At 43.9% G+C, this 18,046-nt stretch overlaps 1 protein-coding gene across 5 annotated transcripts in view; it reads right to left on the minus strand.

The window, feature by feature from the left end:
• LOC124009561 (solute carrier family 12 member 7-like) overlaps nt 1–18,046 on the minus strand; it is a 49,791-nt gene that overhangs the window by 4,595 nt on the left and 27,150 nt on the right. For all 5 annotated transcript variants that reach the window (XM_046321452.1, XM_046321451.1, XM_046321456.1 and 2 more), the window contains exons 2-21: nt 16,342–16,436; nt 15,999–16,130; nt 11,297–11,443; nt 10,992–11,046; nt 10,698–10,828; nt 10,234–10,475; nt 9,769–9,980; nt 8,977–9,144; nt 8,654–8,752; nt 8,437–8,494; nt 7,955–8,129; nt 7,694–7,812; nt 7,422–7,520; nt 6,074–6,193; nt 4,103–4,207; nt 3,556–3,724; nt 2,422–2,617; nt 740–909; nt 459–590; nt 230–337 (exon numbers count right to left, since the gene is read on the minus strand). In XM_046321452.1, coding sequence (XP_046177408.1) covers nt 230–337; nt 459–590; nt 740–909; nt 2,422–2,617; nt 3,556–3,724; nt 4,103–4,207; nt 6,074–6,193; nt 7,422–7,520; nt 7,694–7,812; nt 7,955–8,129; nt 8,437–8,494; nt 8,654–8,752; nt 8,977–9,144; nt 9,769–9,980; nt 10,234–10,475; nt 10,698–10,828; nt 10,992–11,046; nt 11,297–11,443; nt 15,999–16,130; nt 16,342–16,436 — 2,732 coding nt within the window. The remainder of the gene's footprint in view (nt 1–229; nt 338–458; nt 591–739; nt 910–2,421; nt 2,618–3,555; nt 3,725–4,102; nt 4,208–6,073; nt 6,194–7,421; nt 7,521–7,693; nt 7,813–7,954; nt 8,130–8,436; nt 8,495–8,653; nt 8,753–8,976; nt 9,145–9,768; nt 9,981–10,233; nt 10,476–10,697; nt 10,829–10,991; nt 11,047–11,296; nt 11,444–15,998; nt 16,131–16,341; nt 16,437–18,046) is intronic.

Below are 18,046 nucleotides of genomic sequence, written 5' to 3' on the forward strand. Positions count from 1 at the left end.
AGGAAGTAAATAACTACTGTAACAGGAAGGAACACAGATATAATCTGTCCCGTGCGTGAAGTGCAATCGCTGTCTTTGTTTTAAACACTTTGCATAGGCCTACAGTTAACATTCAAAGCAGTGATCATGTGTTTGCCTGTCAATATAAACAATGCTTTATTCACTATCGAACCACCTGGTTATAGTGACAGAGTTAAACAGAGCCAGACAGAGTAGAGCACCACGTTACCTCTCTCTCCCTCTCGTTCCTGGACAGCTGCATCTGTTTCAGCATCTGAGAGCGCTGCTCCATCACCAGGGTCTTCTCATAGGTGAAGGCTGCAATGTCACTATCGTGCTGAGGACAGAAATACAAAGCAATATGAAGAATTCGGCACAATATTTTGGGCAAGACCCTGACAAATGGTTTCTTATTGATCCTATATAGCACATATCATTGAGTGAGTGCAGCTACTTACCATCTCCACCACCTCCACTACAGCATTGAGACGGAGGTGGTAAAGGAACATCTGCAGGTCCTTCTTCATCTGAATACTGTTGTCATCCATCTGAGCCACGGTGAAGATACGCATCTTACACTTCCTCCACACCTGGCACGGAGAAGGACATTGTTTAATGGCCCCCTGCAATTCACTTTGTGAACATCTGGCCTCCATTAGAAAGCAGTTTATTTTTTATATATCTATATTTTTTACAAAGCAACAGTACCCATGGGTATATGGTGCCCCTGTCACAGTACCTTGTGTTGGCGCAGTAAGAAAGGCAGCAGCATGAGAAGGCCTCCATCATGGACGATCCACCACACATCAATGGTGCCCTCCCCCAGACGGTCCTCAGAGCTGGGGAACTTGTCAATGTTCTTAGCAACCAGCAGGGCCTGATGGGCTGATGTTGTCTCTCTCACCGTCTCTGTGGGATAAGAACCCACATAACAAGAAACCCATATAATTAGGTCCCACAGTTTTGACAGACTCTGGTCAGGTCATTTGGTCAGGAAAAACACTTGACTCAACCATAAGACATTCACTTGCTTGACATTCTCGGAACCCAAAACCAAATCTCACTCAAGGTACAATATATGGCCAAAAGTATGTGGTGTTTTGTGGACACCTGCTCATCGAACATCTCATTCCAAAATCATAGGCATTAATATGGAGTTGGTCGCCACTTTGCTTCTATAACAACCTCCACTCTTCTGGAATGGCTTCCCACTAGATTTTGGAACATTGCTGCGGGGACTTGCTTCCATTCAGCCACAAGAGCATTAGTGAGGTCTGGCACTGATGTTGGACGATTAGGCCTGGCTCGCAGTCGGCGTTCCAATTCATCCCAAAGGTGTTTGATGGGGTTGAGGTCAGGACTCTGTGTAGGCCAGTTAAGTTCTTCCACACCAATCTCGACAAACCATTTCTGTATAGACCTCGCTTTGTGCACAGGGGCATTGTCATGCTGAAACAGGAAGGGGCCTTCCCCAAATTGTTGCCACAAAGTTGGAAGCACAGAATCATCTAGAATGTCAATGTATGCTGTAGCGTTAAAATATCAATTCAGTGGAAAAAAGTGGCCTGAAACATGAAAAACAGCCCCAGACCATTATTCCTCCTCAACAAAACTTTACAGTTGGCACTATGCATTCGGGCAGGTAGCGTTCTCCTGGCATCCTCCAAACCCAGATTCGTCCGTCGAACTGCCAGATGGTGAAGCATGATTCATCACTTCAGAGAATGCGTTTCCACTGCTCCAGAGTATAACGGAGATGAGCTTTACACCACTCCAGCCGACACTTGGCATTGCGCATTGTGATCTTAGGCTTGTGTGCGGCTGCTCGGCCATGAAAACCCATTTCATGAAGCTCCCGGCGAACAGTTCTTGTGATGATGTTGCTTCCAAAGGACAGTTTGGAACTCGGTAGTGAGTGTTGCAACCGAGGACAGATGATTGCTACGCGCTTCAGCAATCGGCGGTCCTGTTCTGTGAGCTTGTGTGGCCTACCACTTCGCGGCAGAGCCGTTGTTGCTCCTAGATGTTTCCACATCACAAAAACAGCACTTACAGTTGACCGGGGAAGCTTTAGCAGGGCAGAAATTTGAAGAACTGACTTGATGATGCAGCGTTGAAAGTCACTGAGCTCTTCAGTACGGGCCATTCTAATGCCAATGTTTGTCTATGAAAATTGCATTGCCGTGTGCTCAATTTTATACACCTGTCAGCAACGGTTGTGGCTGAAATAGCAAAATCCACTAATTTGAAGGGGTGTCCACATACTTATGGCCCTGTTGTGTAACTAGCTAGGTTCTTTTTTCAAATGTATGTGAATGTCTTCTGGAGAAACTACTTTAGTCAGACATACTTGATGATGCTACTTAAAGGTACTGTAGACTATTATAGTAAAGTATAGTAGAGTATGAAATGACTGCTGACCAATGAAGTTCTTCCAGGGGTAGGAGTCCTCAGCCTGTTTCCAGGCCCCTGGCCAGGCCATGAGGACGGCATTGTGTTTCATGCCCCCCAGCCCTGCCGACTGGATCAGGTGGGAGAAACCATCCCTCAGGTTTGAGGACACCACCACGTGGCAGAAACCTTTGGTACGTTCTGCGTGCATGGCCGACTTGACGTTCTGCACCAAGTGAAGAGGAACAGCCAGGAGGAAAGAGAATGAAAGAGGAAAATTGATTAATGGATGACAGAGTGAATATAAATAGTTTCCATAAATGCTATTTTTACACTTGCAAGACACTCATAGTAGATGAAACATTTTGATGCAAGTATACTACAGACATTATGCAGAAAGTATGAAGGAGGCTTTTTTGGAGTTGTAAGCTTTATGAATTCTTTCTAAACTTGGACATGAAGTCAAGAGTGAGTGACCAAAATCATGTTTTAACATGTGTGGCTAATAAATGGAAACATCTATATAGCTGACTACAGGAACTTCTACAGAGCCATTGGCGTTTGTCCTCGCATAGCGTTTTATTGACCTCTTTGTGCTTGAATTAGACCAGTCAGAATGTATCATTGACCATGGCTGGAGGGTAGCATGACAGAGCAAAAACGGAAAGGCAGCTTTCATCAGACTGTAATCTGGGATGAGGAAGAGGACAGAGAGTGAGGTAAACAGATATAATAATGTATTTCTCTTCACCAGTTTGATTGTAAATTAATATTGTAACTTACTGAGTATATTATTCATCTCTAACGGTTTGCCTCCGATATTTTAGCACACCCATCTGACCTCCCAGCAGGTGGCAGAATTCTCTTTTATGGGATAATGAATTGAGAACTCCATAGCCCCCAATGTGGTGACCGCACAGGAGTAAGAATGTCAGAGTCAGGGATAATATTACTTACTCTTTACTATTTGAGTGGGTGGCTAAATTACACCTGCTTCCAGCGAGCACAAAACACTAGTAATGCAGTTCTATTTATCATATTGGACGGGTCTGAGAATCAGTAGCCAAGGGTGATTCTGTTCCAACTGCGGCTGTTCTGCACATCTTACCTTGTCTGAACACTGATGCTCTGCCACCCTGGTCATGTGATATTAGTGTCTCTCACCTGCTCTGCGCTCTTGGCCTCAGCCCCCAGGGTCATGTAGGTGCCCTCCAACACAGAGCTGACGATGGTCAGACCCTTCCCTGCCTTCAGCTGGGTGGTAAAGGACAGCAGACGAGGGTGTTTCACCCCCAAGTCTGAATCCAGCTTCAGTAGCACCAGTAACTGAGGCCTGGGGAGAGAGATACAGTACAGTCAGTGTATGTTCAGATAAATAGACATCAAGGCAAGCCACTAAACTAGGTCATCAGGCAGGACAGCAAGACAACCAAATATCAGTCATCATCCATCGTTTTTTAGAGTGACAGCTCTACATTTCAAACCTAAAGTACAGAAACATTAGACCAAGGAAGGACATATCATTCATGTGCGCACATTATGGGTCTCAAATGTCAAATAATTGTTCTTCATATTTAAAAAGTTAATGTACAATGTGTCTAAGTGGAAAAGTGGAAAATTACATAACTGAGTATGACTCTGGCCCTCAGGAGTCACCCTCTCACCCTCCTCACCCTCACCCTACGCTCTACACCTGCTCTCAGCCTCTCACCTCCAGTTCTTAGTGTGTGGCTGCACTTCCTCCAGGCGGATCAGAGCGTAGCGGGCAGCGTTCAGGGAGAGACCTCTGATCCCGTCTCCCCACTCCTTCTCTGCCCTGAGAGGAAAGAGATCAGAGAGAGGGTTAAAAAAGGCAGGAGCACTACGTAAAACCTGTTAGGATTACAGAAATCTCACACATTTAGATATCAATGCCAATACACCAAACTGTAGCCAAACTGTATAATTACAAAACACTGTCCAGAAAATGGGTTAAAGAAAGGCATGGACTCTAGATATGATACTGTGTTATATTTAATTCTGTGGGGACATCTCCCTGAGGAAACAACATCTCCACGACGCTGATCCTCAACACTGGGGCTCCACAATGGTGCATTCTCAGCCCTCTCCCATACTCCCTGTTCACCCATGACTGCGTGGTCATGCACGCCTCCAACTCAATCATCAAGTTTTCTGACCACTACAGTGGTAGGCTTGACTACCAACAACAACGAGACAACCTACAGGGAGGGGGTGAGGGCCCTTGGAGTGTGGTGTCAGGAAAATAACCTCTCACTCAACGTCAACAAAATGAAGGAGATGATTGTGGACTTCAGGAAACAGCAGAGGGAGCACCCTCCCTATCCACATCGATGGGACAGTAGTGGAGAAGGTGGAACATTTTATGTTCCTCGGTGAACACATCATGGACAAACTGAAATGGTCCACCCACACTGACAGCGTGATGAAGAAAGTGCAACAACACCTCTTCAACCCCAGGAGGCTGAAGAAATTTGGCTTGTCACCTAAAACCCTCACAAACTTTTACAGATGCACAATAGAGAGCATCCTGTCAGGCTGTATCACCGCCTGGTACGGCAAATGCACCGCCCTCAACCGCAAGGCTCCCCCGAGGGTAGTGAGGTCTGCACAAAGCTTCACCGGGGGCACACTGCCTGCCCTCCAGGACACCTACAGCACCCGATGTCACAGGAAGGCCAAAAAGATTATCAAGGACATCAACCACCTGAGCCACTGCGTGTTCACCCCGCTATCATCCAGAAGGCGAGGTCAGTACAGGCGCATCAAAGCTGGGACCGAAAGACTGAAAAACAGCTTCTATCATCAAACTGTTAAACAGCCATCACTAACATAGAGAGGCTGCTGTGTCACGCCTTGGTCATTGTATCTTGTGTTTTTGTTAATTGTTTGGGTAGGCCAGGGTGTGACATGGGTTTATATGTTGTATTTCGTATTGGGGTTTGTATTAATTGGGAGTGTGTATTATTAGGGGTGTGTCTAGTTAGGCTTGGCTTCCTGAGGCGATTCCTAATTGGAGTCAGCTGATTCTCGTTGTCTCGGATTGGGAACCGTATTTAGGCAGCCTGAGTGCGCGTTGTATTTCGTGGGTGATTGTACCTGTCTCTGTGTTAGTCACCAGATAGGCTGTAATTAGTTTCACTCGTTTGTTGTTTTTGTATTTTCAGTTATTTCATGTACATCATTTTCTTCATTAAAAGTCATGAGTAACCTACACGCTGCATTTCGGTCTGACTCTCTACAAACAACAGACGAACTTCGTTACATGCTGCCAACACACAGACTCAAATCACTGGCCACTTTAATAAATGTATTTAATAAAGGTATCACTAGTCACTTTAAATAATGCCACTTTAATAATGTTTACATGCCCTACATACTGTATTTTATACCATCTACTGCATCTTGCCTGTGCCGCTCTGCCATCACGCATCCATATATTTATATGTACATTTTCTTACTCCATCCCCTTACATTACTTGTTAAATATTACAGCACTGTCGGAACTGGAAGCACAAGCATTTCTCTACACTCACATTAACATCTGCTAACCACGTGTACATGACCAATAACATTTGATTTGATTTGAGTGGGTACATTACCAATGCAATTGCAGTAGTTGAATTATTGTTATTGAGCTGTTATTGGAAAACCAAAATCTTACCCTCTGTACTCAATGTACTTATAGATGCATCCAGCGATGGACATGGCTACCAGAGCGTAGTACCAGGAGGAGATGAACATGAGGGAGACACACAGGCTCATCCCCAGGAATGACAGCGTCCTGCAGGGACCAGAGAACAGGACACCAGCTTATTGAATGGGCTTATTGGTTGGATAGGCATTAGGTCAGAGTTACTACATCCTGATCTTGGGCACGTTTGAGCAGTGCAGGCTTTCGTTCTAGCCCAGCACTGACACACCTGATTTAAATTATCAAGTGTGTGATGATGTGGATTTATGCCCACTTGTCACGAACACGCACACTGTCTAATCGGCTCTGTATCCAAATAGCACTTTCTATTTCCCATGTGCATTTTGCCATTTATTTCAAGAAGCATTATACTCAACACTGCACATGACTATATAAGTATTTAGCTCATTTGTTAGCAATAAGCTACTTTTTAAGGTTAATTCCCAGTTCTTTAGTAAAATGTTTGTATGGAAAGGTATTTTTTGTATAATCGGTTCCAAACATAAATGCGGTGATTTACTTGTCTCTAGTCTACGAGAGTGGAACATTGTTTCAGTGCACAGAATCATTGCAACACTCACGAGTTAGAGACTCTGTTTCATTCGGTTAATGCTTTCCTTTGTTCATACTTCCCACGTTGTGTCGGAGCACAGTGAGTCATGTCTTGTCTGTGTCATTTGAGTTGTGCGCCTTTGCGCACCACTATACTGTACTGAGTTGCGGTCATTCGCAGGTTCTATTCATGTAAGAATTCATGATTAATGTTTAACGTGTGCCCAATTTAAAGTGCACATGGAAGTGGTCACATCTGTTTTAGACAGAATGTATGTATTTGGGTAATTATGAGGAAGCCAGTTACATTTGTATACCAATTATGTGGTTACTTGTCATTGGACATGGGTATGTACCAGAGAGGGGCTTAGAGGGTATAAGCGCCTGTTTTGGGTTTCTAGGTAGATTGGGTTTGTTGATCCATGTACACATGTAAGAGCTATGGAAGCTACAGGGTCAGCCTGTTTTAGGCTTAGTGCAGTTCGGTATTTTGTGTGAGAAGTAAATTCATTGTCTACCCATTTGTCTTGTAAATATTTATCGCAGGCTATCGCTGTTAAGAAATATGGACACCTTTGCACCAGAACCTTCTGCCTCCTGAATATCTGCTCTTAAGACTGCATATGTACTTGACCTATTTCACAAAGTGCTTCATGATTAGTTGATTGGATGTGTTCGGTGTGTTAGTGCTGGGCTGTAACTTAATATTGGTCCAGAGTCTAAGATCCCTGAATTGACACTTTTGGCATGGAAAATATTAACTCACCAATGGTAGAACTTAAACCTGGGCCTCCAGTTGGGAGTGCGGAGCAGTGTCTGGACGGCACAGGCCAAGTTGACAAACAGGTAGCACATCAGGAAAAACCTGCAACCCAGCCCCACGGAGAAGATGAATAGAAGGGACTTATAGGCTTCCAAAAGGACGATGAGCTAATCCTGTACACAACTGACAGGATAAAACATCCCATTACTATAGAGAGAAAGACACAAGCTCACATTTGCAGTATCACCTTCTACACACATACTGAACACACTCACATTGAGAGAATGGGGGCAACAGCATCCAGTGATGCAATAAGGATTCCAATCTCACAGATCCCAGCGGTCATCAAGAGGGCCCAGGTAGGTTCCCCATTGGCTTTACCATGACCAAACACCTGGAGGGGAGAGAGAGAGAGAGAGAGAGAGAGAGATGGAGAAGGAGAGAGAAAAATAAAGAGATGGAGAAAGTAGCTGAAGTGTTTATGTTATTGAGATGCAATAGCAAGGGGCACAGCACAGACTTTAGGACCTTCTTACCTGCAGAAAGGGGACAATCCCGTCACGTGCTATGGCCTGCAGCAGACGAGGGGCACCAGTAAGACTCTGCAGCCCTGCCCCACAGCAGGAGAAGAAGGAGCCAATCACGATCACCCATGGAGAAGGCCATGCCAGAGTTCCAATCACCAAGTTCTTCTTGACAGAGTCCCCAAATCTGTAGCAGAAACAGACACAGTTGAATGGTATACAAACACAGGTATTGTAACCCATAATGACATAGTGGAAACATGTTTTTAGAAAGTTTTGTATCGTGTGTAGATCAGTGACAAAAATGTGGCTGTATCACAACAAAATGTGGAAAATGTCAAAAGGTGTAAATACTTTCTGAAGGCACTGTTTGACTGACACAAAGGTCTTTAATATACAAGTTATACACAGCAGGGATGGCTTCTACATCAATGCTATTGTACATAATGTCATAACAGCCATGTCAGAAATAATAACTGTGGAATAGTAGTTACTTGTCTCTCAAAACAACACCCTCGATACAGGCCCCAAATAGCACAACACAGGTCATGTCTGGGAGTTGGGGTTAAGAAAGAAATAGTGTTGTCAAAGTTAACAAATGCACAACACATACACTCTCCCACACTAAAACACACATGCCAGCACTCCATGCATGCATGCACACCACTCCACACATGCACGTCATCATCTCCATGGTTACTCCAAGGATACAAATGAAAGAAGTGGTTGCTATGGCCAGGATGGTGCCGAAAGGAATAGACCTCTGGGCATCTCGGAGGTCTCCAGATCTGTTGGAGCCCGCCATGATTCCTGTGATGGGACACACATAGATTCTTCAGAAGCTGAAATTCAGGAAATAACCAACATACTTAAATGTTATCTCCGCAGCAGAAAACAACACCAAAACTAAGTTACAGTAACTCTTCCAAAGCACAAGTTACAGTAACACCCTTACAATCAGCGTGAGGATGACAAACAATACATCATGTCATATGGAGGTAGCTACAATATGACAATATGGCTACTATACCAACCTGTGACGGAGGGGAAGTAGATTCCCACCAGCAGAGTGAAGAAGGTGGAGATGTCGTTGAAGACGTAAGGCATGTAGATATCTCTGGAGTTATCCTGGGCTGGAACAGATGACTGCCTCTTCTTCTCTACCAGCATCCCACTGGGCCCGTAGTCCCCCCACATGTTGTCTAACAGAGGACACAGAGGAGACGCATTATAGTAGATTATAATCTGAGTGTACAAAACATTAAGGACACCTGCTCTTTCCATGACAGGTGAATCCAGGTGAAAGCTATGATCCTTTATTGATGTCACTTGTTAAATCCACTTCAATCAGTGTAGATGAAGGGGAGGAGACATGTAGATGAAGGGGAGGAGACGGGTTAAAGAAGGATTTTTAAGCCTTCAAAAATTGAGACATGGATTGTGTATATGTGCCATTCAAGAGAAAATATTTCAGTCCCTTCCAATGGGGTATGGTAGTAGGTGCCAGGCGCACTAGTTTGTACCAATAATGGTCACCAACCAAAGGACATCCATCCAAATTGACACAAAAGTGTTGCACTCAAAATGGGCTAGCATCCCTGAGGAACACTTTTGACGCCTTGTAGAGTCCATGCCCGACTAGTTTGACTTCCTTATTGCGCCCCAGGTTGATCAAACTAGATGATACGGCTTTGATAAAATATGCCAATAATCATTTGGTGAGTAAGTAGTAGTAGTGCCAATAAGTGTCCTCTGACACAGAATCAGATAACTTTATTACCACGCAACAATTGTTTTTGAGAAATGTGTCTTGTTGCTCCACTGACCTTTGATGACCCCACTGAGCAGGCCTGGGATGCCCTGGATCTCAGTGACGTTGTTCAGGGTGAAGTACTCATCACAGGTGGCGTTGAGGTGGCGGCTGTCACAGAACAGCTCCCACAGCTTAGTGGTGTACGTCACGTTCTTGATCACCTCTGTCTTCACACACTTCTCAAAGTTGTGGTTCTGTAAGGAACGGTTCCCCAGGAGACAGATTCTGTGGGAAATATATACATATATTCATCAGGATATATGTATACAGAACTAAGAATCTTTTCCCTTTTGGCCACTGTAACCACTGTAAAACGTCTATAAATATCTGTCTCACTGATATCAATGTGTGATCACTTTAGTATTCAGCCCTGTAAGATCAGATGACTGATGATGGTCCTTTAAAGTGTGAATATGAATCTGACCAGACAAACAGACACAAGCATCTCCTTTGCCTATAGATGAACTATCTAACTCACGGGAAGTCTGGTGGTTCTATGACGGTCTTGATGACTCCGGCGTAGATGGCCATGATGGAGAGCACCACACAGGCCAGGAAGACCAGGGCCAGCTTGTTGACATATTTGACTCCCACAAACACCACCAGAGCCATGAGAGCCAGGCAGCAAGTCCCGTACACACGCATGTTATTCAGCATGGCCCCTGCCTCGCCCTCCTTCTTCTCCGCCACAAACACTGCAGCGTTCGGCACGATGTACGTCTGGAACAAGTATAGGAGAAAGCTTGGACACTACCTTCATGAAACATTGTTTGGGCCAACAGTTTCCCCGGCCCATGTCACATGTCCAGGAAAAAGTCTAAGCCATTGTTATAGGCTGTTACAAGGTACCAACTCCTGGAAGAGTCATGTGGTAATGAAAAACTCCTGCCTCTAAACATTGTGTATTTCCTATATCACGACCAGGCATTGTTTTATCCTTACCAGAAGGATCTCAATGGTACCCAGGATGTACATGGAGCCAGCGAATGTGGTTCCCAGGTAAAAACACAAGCCCACAGCCCCACCAAACTCTGGTCCCAAAGACCTGGAGATCATGTAGTAGGAGCCTCCGGCTGCGTGGGGCAAGAGAACAGACATGGGTAAAAGGACTGGAAAGGAAAAGAAGTCAGCCACAGACTATAGCTCCGATGCAATAGGGATATAGTGCTAAATAACCATAAACGCAGAGGTTGAGGTTTCTTATTCAAGGTGGAAAATAAGTTGAACTGACATTACCTGGCACTACCCCATTTGTTGCAATAGCACTCATGGATATCGCTGTCAGCATGGTCTGTAAGAGAGTTTTTTTTAAATACAAAAGAGTAGCATTGGTGGGTGTACGGTTACAATGTCCCCGGGGACCAAAATGAGACCGCTTCATTCATGGCAGAGAGAACTAAGATTGGCAGAGAATTCCACAGTTTAGTACCTGAACTCCCCAAAACGGAGGAGTGTTTGTATATAAGTAGTTAAGCCCAATAGTACTCACACCTTAGTACTCACACCATAGAACTCCATTTGTATTACTACATAGTACTCACACAGGTGCAACACATGACGACGATGGCGAAAGACTCCAAAATGCCGGCGGTGCCAACGATCCAGGTGAGACGCAGGAAGAGGATGACTCCCAGGATGTTCTGCATGCAGGGCAGGTACACGCCAATGAATGTGCCCATCTGAGGACTCTGGAGGAGCCAACGTAGAGGGCCAGGGAAGAAAAGAGGTACAATACTGTACAATCCTATAAAATACAGCTGAGAATACAAGGTCAATTGTCTGTAATAAAGAGATGCTGTGCTTTTTTTGACACCACACTCCACAAAGCAAGTCCTCCATGCTCTAGTTTTCTCTTATCTTGATTATTGTCCAGTCAAATGGTCAAGTGCTGTGAAGAAAGACCTAGTTAAGCTGCAGCTGGCTCAGAACAGAGCGGCACGTCTTACTCTTCATTGTAATCAGAGGGCTGATATTAATACTATGCATGCCTGTCACTCTTGGCTTGGCTAAAAGTTGAGGAAAGACTGACTACATCACTTCTTGTTTTTATAAAAGAAGCATTAATGTGTTGGAAATTCCATATTGTTTGCATAGTCAACTTACACACAGCACTGACACACACACTTAGTCCATGGAATTCCCTTCCATCTTATATAGTGCAAGTGAACAGCAAGCCTGGTTTCAAAAAACAAATAAAGCAACACCTCACGGCACAACACCACTCACCCATGTGACCTACTTGTTGTGTGTACACTACATGACCAAAAGTATGTGGACACCTGCTCGTCAAACATCTCATTCCAAAATCATGGGCATTAATGTGGAGTTGGTCCCCACTTTGCTGCCAATAGAGCCTCCACTCTTCTGTGAAGGCTTTCCACTAGATGCTGGAACATTGCTGTGGGGACTTGCCTCCATTCAGCCACAAGAGCATTAGGGAGGTCGGGCACTGATGTTGGGCGATTAGGCCTGGCTCGCAATCGGCGATCCAATTCATCCCAAAGGTGCTCGATGGGGTTGAGGTCAGGGTTCTGCGCAGGCCAGTCAAGTTCTTCCACTCCGATCTCGACAAACTATTTCTGTATGGACCTCACTTTGTGCAAGGGGACATTGTCATACTGAAACAGGAAAGGGCCTTCCCCAAACTATTGCCACAAAGTTGGAAGCAAGGAATCCTCCCCCACCAAACTTTACAGTTGGCACTATTCATTGGGGCAAGTAGCGTTCTCCTTGCATCCTCCAAACCCCGATTTGTCAGTTGCACAACTAGATGGTGAAGCCTGATTCATGACTCCAGAGAACGTGTTTTCACTGCTCCAGAGTCCAATGGCGGAGAGCTTTACACCACTCCAACTGAATCTTGGCATTGCATACTGAGGCTACTCTGCTATGGAAACCCATTCCATGAAGCTCCCGATGACCAGTTCAGCAATCGGCGGTCCCGTTTTGTGAGCTTGTGTGGCCGACCACTTCGGCGGCTGAGACGTTATTGCTCCTAGACGTTTCCACTTCACAATAACAGCACTTACAGTTGACCGTGGTAGCTCTAGCAGGGCAAATATTTGAGAAGCTGACTTGTTGGAAAGGTGGCATCCTATGACAGTGCCATGTTGAAAGTCACTGAGCTCTTCGGTAAGTCCGTTCTACTGCCAATGTTTCGCTATGAAGATTGCATGGCTGTGTGCTCGATTTTATAAACGTGTCAGCAACGGATGTGACTGAAATAACTGAATCTGCTAATTTGAAGGAGTGTTCACATATTTTTCTATATACAGTATACTGTATGTACTGACATGTATGTGTAACTGAAGCACACACAATACATGTTAATGTTTTTAAATGTATGTAAATTCTAAAGTATTTTGCCTGTAATGTCTCTCATGTAATGTGTCAGACCCCAGTAAGTCTAGCTAGTGGGGATCCTAATAAATCGAATCAAATCAGCCACAATAAATACTGAGATTATTTTTGGTCTTCAATTGTATTGTGGGCAAAAAGACTTGCGCTGACAGACTATTATCAGAGCCGTACACTATTTCGAAAATGTTTATTTTACAATTGGCTCATTAACAACCATCAAAACCATTTCAGTCAGAATCCCGTCACTGGCAACATAAAAAACAATTGTGAAGTCAATGGTGTCATGTTTTGTCATATATTGTCTTGTCCTTGTGCTTTCCCTTCTGTTCGTTTCCCCCTGCTGGTCTTATTAGGTTCGTTCCCTCTTTCTATCCCTCTCTCTCCCCCTCCCTCTCTCTCTTCTCTCTATCGTTCCGTTCCTGCTCCCAGCTGTTCCTCATTCTCCTAACTCACTCATTTACTCTTTTCACACCTGTCCCCTATTTTGCCCTCTGATTAGAGCCCCTATTTCTCCCCTTGTTTTCCGCTTCTGTCCCTGTCGGATCCTTGTATGATGTTCGCTGTTCTGTGTCCTGGTCTCGCCCTGTCGTGTTTTGTCTTCTTCAGATGCTGCGTGTGAGCAGGTGTCTTAGTCTGCTACGGTCGGTGCCTTCCCTAAGCAACCTGCAGTCTATGGTCGAGTCTCCAGTCAGTCCTCGCTACTACGAGTGGATTTAAGTTTTTCCTGTTTTGTTTTCTCCTTGTTATATCCAGGATTATTACTTTTGTCTTATACTGGAATAAAGACTCTGTTTTCGTTAAGTCGCTTTTGGGTCCTCATTCACCAGCATAACAAATGGTCTGAAGTCAGCTGCTTAACTGTGCCCTGTAGCGACACGATTACAAATATTTTCTCACGACTAAAAACATAATTTAGCAGGGTTACTCTCATAAAACTCTCATTACTCTCTCTACACATACTCAACACTGTCACATGCCAACCATATCACCCCAATCCTCCTGAAACAATTCCATCACATAAGTTGTTTTGGTTTAGCCTGTTCCATCCCACATCCATCCTCCTGTGTTTCCAAATGAAGTTATGATAAAATTATGGAAACACAACTGATAAATTGTTTGCAGTATAAACGTGTGTCATAGTTTAGAATTTAGAACGTAAATTTATGGGGGTCTAGGGAGAGAGTGGCATTAGGATACAGTTTGCATTGGCTTTTCAGACAATGAGTAGTCAGATGTAATGCTAAAAGACATCGCAATGTCCTTCGAACAAAACGTCAATAACAAAACATCAGTAATAAATCGTCTGTAAAAAAACATCAGAAACAAGACGTCAGAAACAAGACGTCAGTAACAAGACGTCAGAAACAAGACGTCAGAAACAAGACATCAGTAACAAGACGTCAGTAACAAGACGTCAGTAAAAAAACATCAGTAACAAGACGTCAGTAAAAAAACATCAGAAACAAGACATCAGTAACAAGACGTCAGTAACAAGACGTCAGTAACAAGACGTCAGTAACAAGACGTCAGTAACAAGACGTCAGTAAAAAAACATCAGTAACAAGACGTCAGTAACAAGACGTCAGTAACAAGACGTCAGTAAAAAAACATCAGAAACAAGACGTCAGTAACAAGACGTCAGAAACAAGACGTCAGAAACAAGACATCAGTAACAAGACGTCAGTAACAAGACGTCAGTAAAAAAACATCAGAAACAAGACGTCAGTAACTAGACGTCAGTAACAAGACGTCAGAAACAAGACGTCAGTAACAAGACGTCAGAAACAAGACGTCAGAAACAAGACGTCAGTAACAAAGCATCAGTAGAGAATCCTTCCAGAATCCTGCCCAGCCTATTTTCCACATGCCCAACTCATGCTCATATGTCATAACAGTAAAGTATTTGAAGTCCTTTGCAGTTCTCCAGAGAAATAAACAACAGAACTATTCAGTGAAATTATACTATATTTGCTCTGTGTGCTTGTACAGTTTGGAAAGCATGAATAGCCAAATATAACAGTCAAACATAATGCTACACAGTGTACAGTAACAGGCTACCTTTAACAATGATCTGCTGAACTTCATTACAGCCATACAATCCATGCCCCGATCACCACAGGATAAATGAACAACTCTAATGTGTCATCCACCGCCTGATGACATAAGCACCCCCTGTTATACTCCAAAGGTGCAACGGCCCCCACTCTTTCAAGATCAGAGAACCCCCCCTCCCCACCACACACACACACACACACACACACACACGTCACATCGACAGCCCCCCCACCCCCCCACTCGCACACAAAGACACTGCATGAATACAGTACATACCATATATCCCATAACACAACACAGCCCTCTCTCAATACTGCTGTTGGTTCTCCTATACGCCTTTTTACCAGGGTCAATGTGGCCCTTGTTCATAGACCGTTCACAACCTGGAGTGGCATCCTCACTATCCACTCTGTCTCCACAACCTCCCCCCCCTGAGCCAATCAGATCTCCAGCAGAGAGAGGTACTGGGGTAATTGTCAGGGGACAGAGGCATGGTTAGTTTCTGAGGCCTCGTGTTGGTGCTGTGACGCTGAATAGCAACAGTAGGAGTATTTCTTTGGTTGGTTGGTCAGAAGAATGCTGCTTTATATTCTCACACGCGCTCTGCTCTCAGAAGTGCTGTTGCATAGCTACCACACTAACCTAGTCAACTCATGTTGGTTTGCACAATAATATAGATGTTATTGTGATCCAACAACAACGTCCTTGTCAAGTGGATTGACAGTTAATACAATGTCTGTGTGCTACTGTACCTCTTTAGCGAGGTCTCCCACAAAGTACGCAACAGGAGAAATTCTTAATAATGCACAACGGTAATGTGGTCCGTACCTTGACTCTAATCTTTGTAACCCCCTCCTCATTTTCATACTCCTCATGCTCAGTGACCCCCTGGGTGAGGTTGGTGTAGTTAGCCAGCTTGTTGAGGAGGGAGGACACCATGGGGTTGCTCTCAATCTCTTCCTGTCAATAAGGATACAACAACATTGAATCGGGACGTCATGGCATTGAAGACATCCAAGTACAGAACAAACAAAAGCAACAAATGGATTTGGATGATATGTGCAATATAATCCACGTAAGCACATAGCTCTCACTTTACATTAAAGTGGCATAAAACCTATGTGGTAATGAATTACATTATGATATCAAAAGCCTTGACATGTGGATTTACCTCAAAGAGAGCCATGTTTTTGCCATCGTAGTAGTTTTCTTGGTCTTGGTCAGTGTTGTTGATGAAAGGGCTGCTCTCTCTGGGAGTGACATCTCCTGGGAGACAACAGAAAAGGAGAAAGAAAAAACCTCTACTATATTTGTCTGTCCAATCACTATTGATTTCATGGTATCTTATTGATTACATGGTACCAAAATATTGCTTCTTTTTTTAAACTACATTTCTTATGAAACAACACAAACACCACTTTCCTCTGCAATCGATAAAGAAAACCTCTAAAGTCCAGACAAAGTCATGTTGATTGTCATTTCCGTAGTAATGTCCTATGGGGTTATGCTGTGACGAGAGAAATCGATGCGATCGTGTGCATCTGATGAGGCTGCTAGTGACACTGGTCAATGAGAATGACACTGTAGATCTCATGTACAGTATGATGAACAAGGACAAACTACCCTGAACTTTCTCTTTTTGTGATACTGTAATACAATGTTATTTTCCCATGATTGCTCTCCACCTGGTGTAAAATAAGAGGTGAGATGCAGCGATAAGGAACATTTCAATGTTGTCATCTCATTATGAAGTGTAGTATTCAGGCCTATAACAGCAGACAGAGTTCCATAAAAGGAGTTTCGCCAATCTGCTATTAATCATCACAACAGATCAACCATTTCCATTACAGAGACTTCCTTGTAAATGAGATGGGACGTTACTTCCCAAGAGGGTTTCAATGAAACTTGCACAATTTCTCAAGCATCGGATTTCTTTGCAATACGTATTACGTTTGCCCTACAGTACACACTGGACACACCACGTAAATCCAACATGGAAATTGGGTAATATCTGATTGAGAAGTTGATCAATGAGATTTCAACCTTTATTCATCCACTCAAAAAGACAGTGTTATCACTGTGCTTTCAACCATTTAAAAACACAGCAAAGTACAAATGGGAATACAATTCCAGATATTTATACAGCAACTTAAATGCAGTGTTTCCCAAACCCCAAGGGGTGCACATATTTGTTTTTGCCCTAACACTACACAGCTGATTCAAAGCTTGATGATTAGTTGATCATTTGAATCAGCTGTGTAGTGCTAGGGCAAAAACCAAAACGTCCACCCCTTGGGGCCCCGTAGACTGAGCTTGAGAAACCCTGACATAATGTGTTATCACTGTGCTTCAGCTAATAGCACAACTGTCACGCCTACTCCTGCTCCAGCGCTAGACGTCGCCAGTCTACTAACCACCAGTCCTGGCAACTATCATAACGCACACCTGGCAACCATCAATAAGCACACCTGCTCCCCATCGTTATGAACACCTGGATCTCATCACCTTGACTCTCCCTTTAGTTAACCCTCAGTAGCCTCAGTCATCAGGCCGTGTTGGTTTTGGTCAGTATGAGTCTCCTGTTTTGTTTATCTGCCATCTCTCATCATTAAACTCACCTTCGGCACTTTCTTCCTGACTCCAAGCGTATACGTTACAACAACCAAATGACCTGGATTGCAGTTGAGATTATATAAAAATTACATAGTGCAAGTGATCAATGCTGTTCGAGATTCTGCACAGATTATTATAGCAATTGTGAAGATCTCCACAGACATGCACGGTTTCTATGATTGCATAAGAAGACATTTATAGTTACAGTAGACAACCCTTCAAATGAGTGGATTCGGCTATTTCAGCCACATCCATTGCTGACA

This window comes from Oncorhynchus gorbuscha, linkage group LG22, assembly GCF_021184085.1.
Source record: "Oncorhynchus gorbuscha isolate QuinsamMale2020 ecotype Even-year linkage group LG22, OgorEven_v1.0, whole genome shotgun sequence".
NCBI classification, from domain to species: domain Eukaryota; kingdom Metazoa; phylum Chordata; class Actinopteri; order Salmoniformes; family Salmonidae; genus Oncorhynchus; species Oncorhynchus gorbuscha.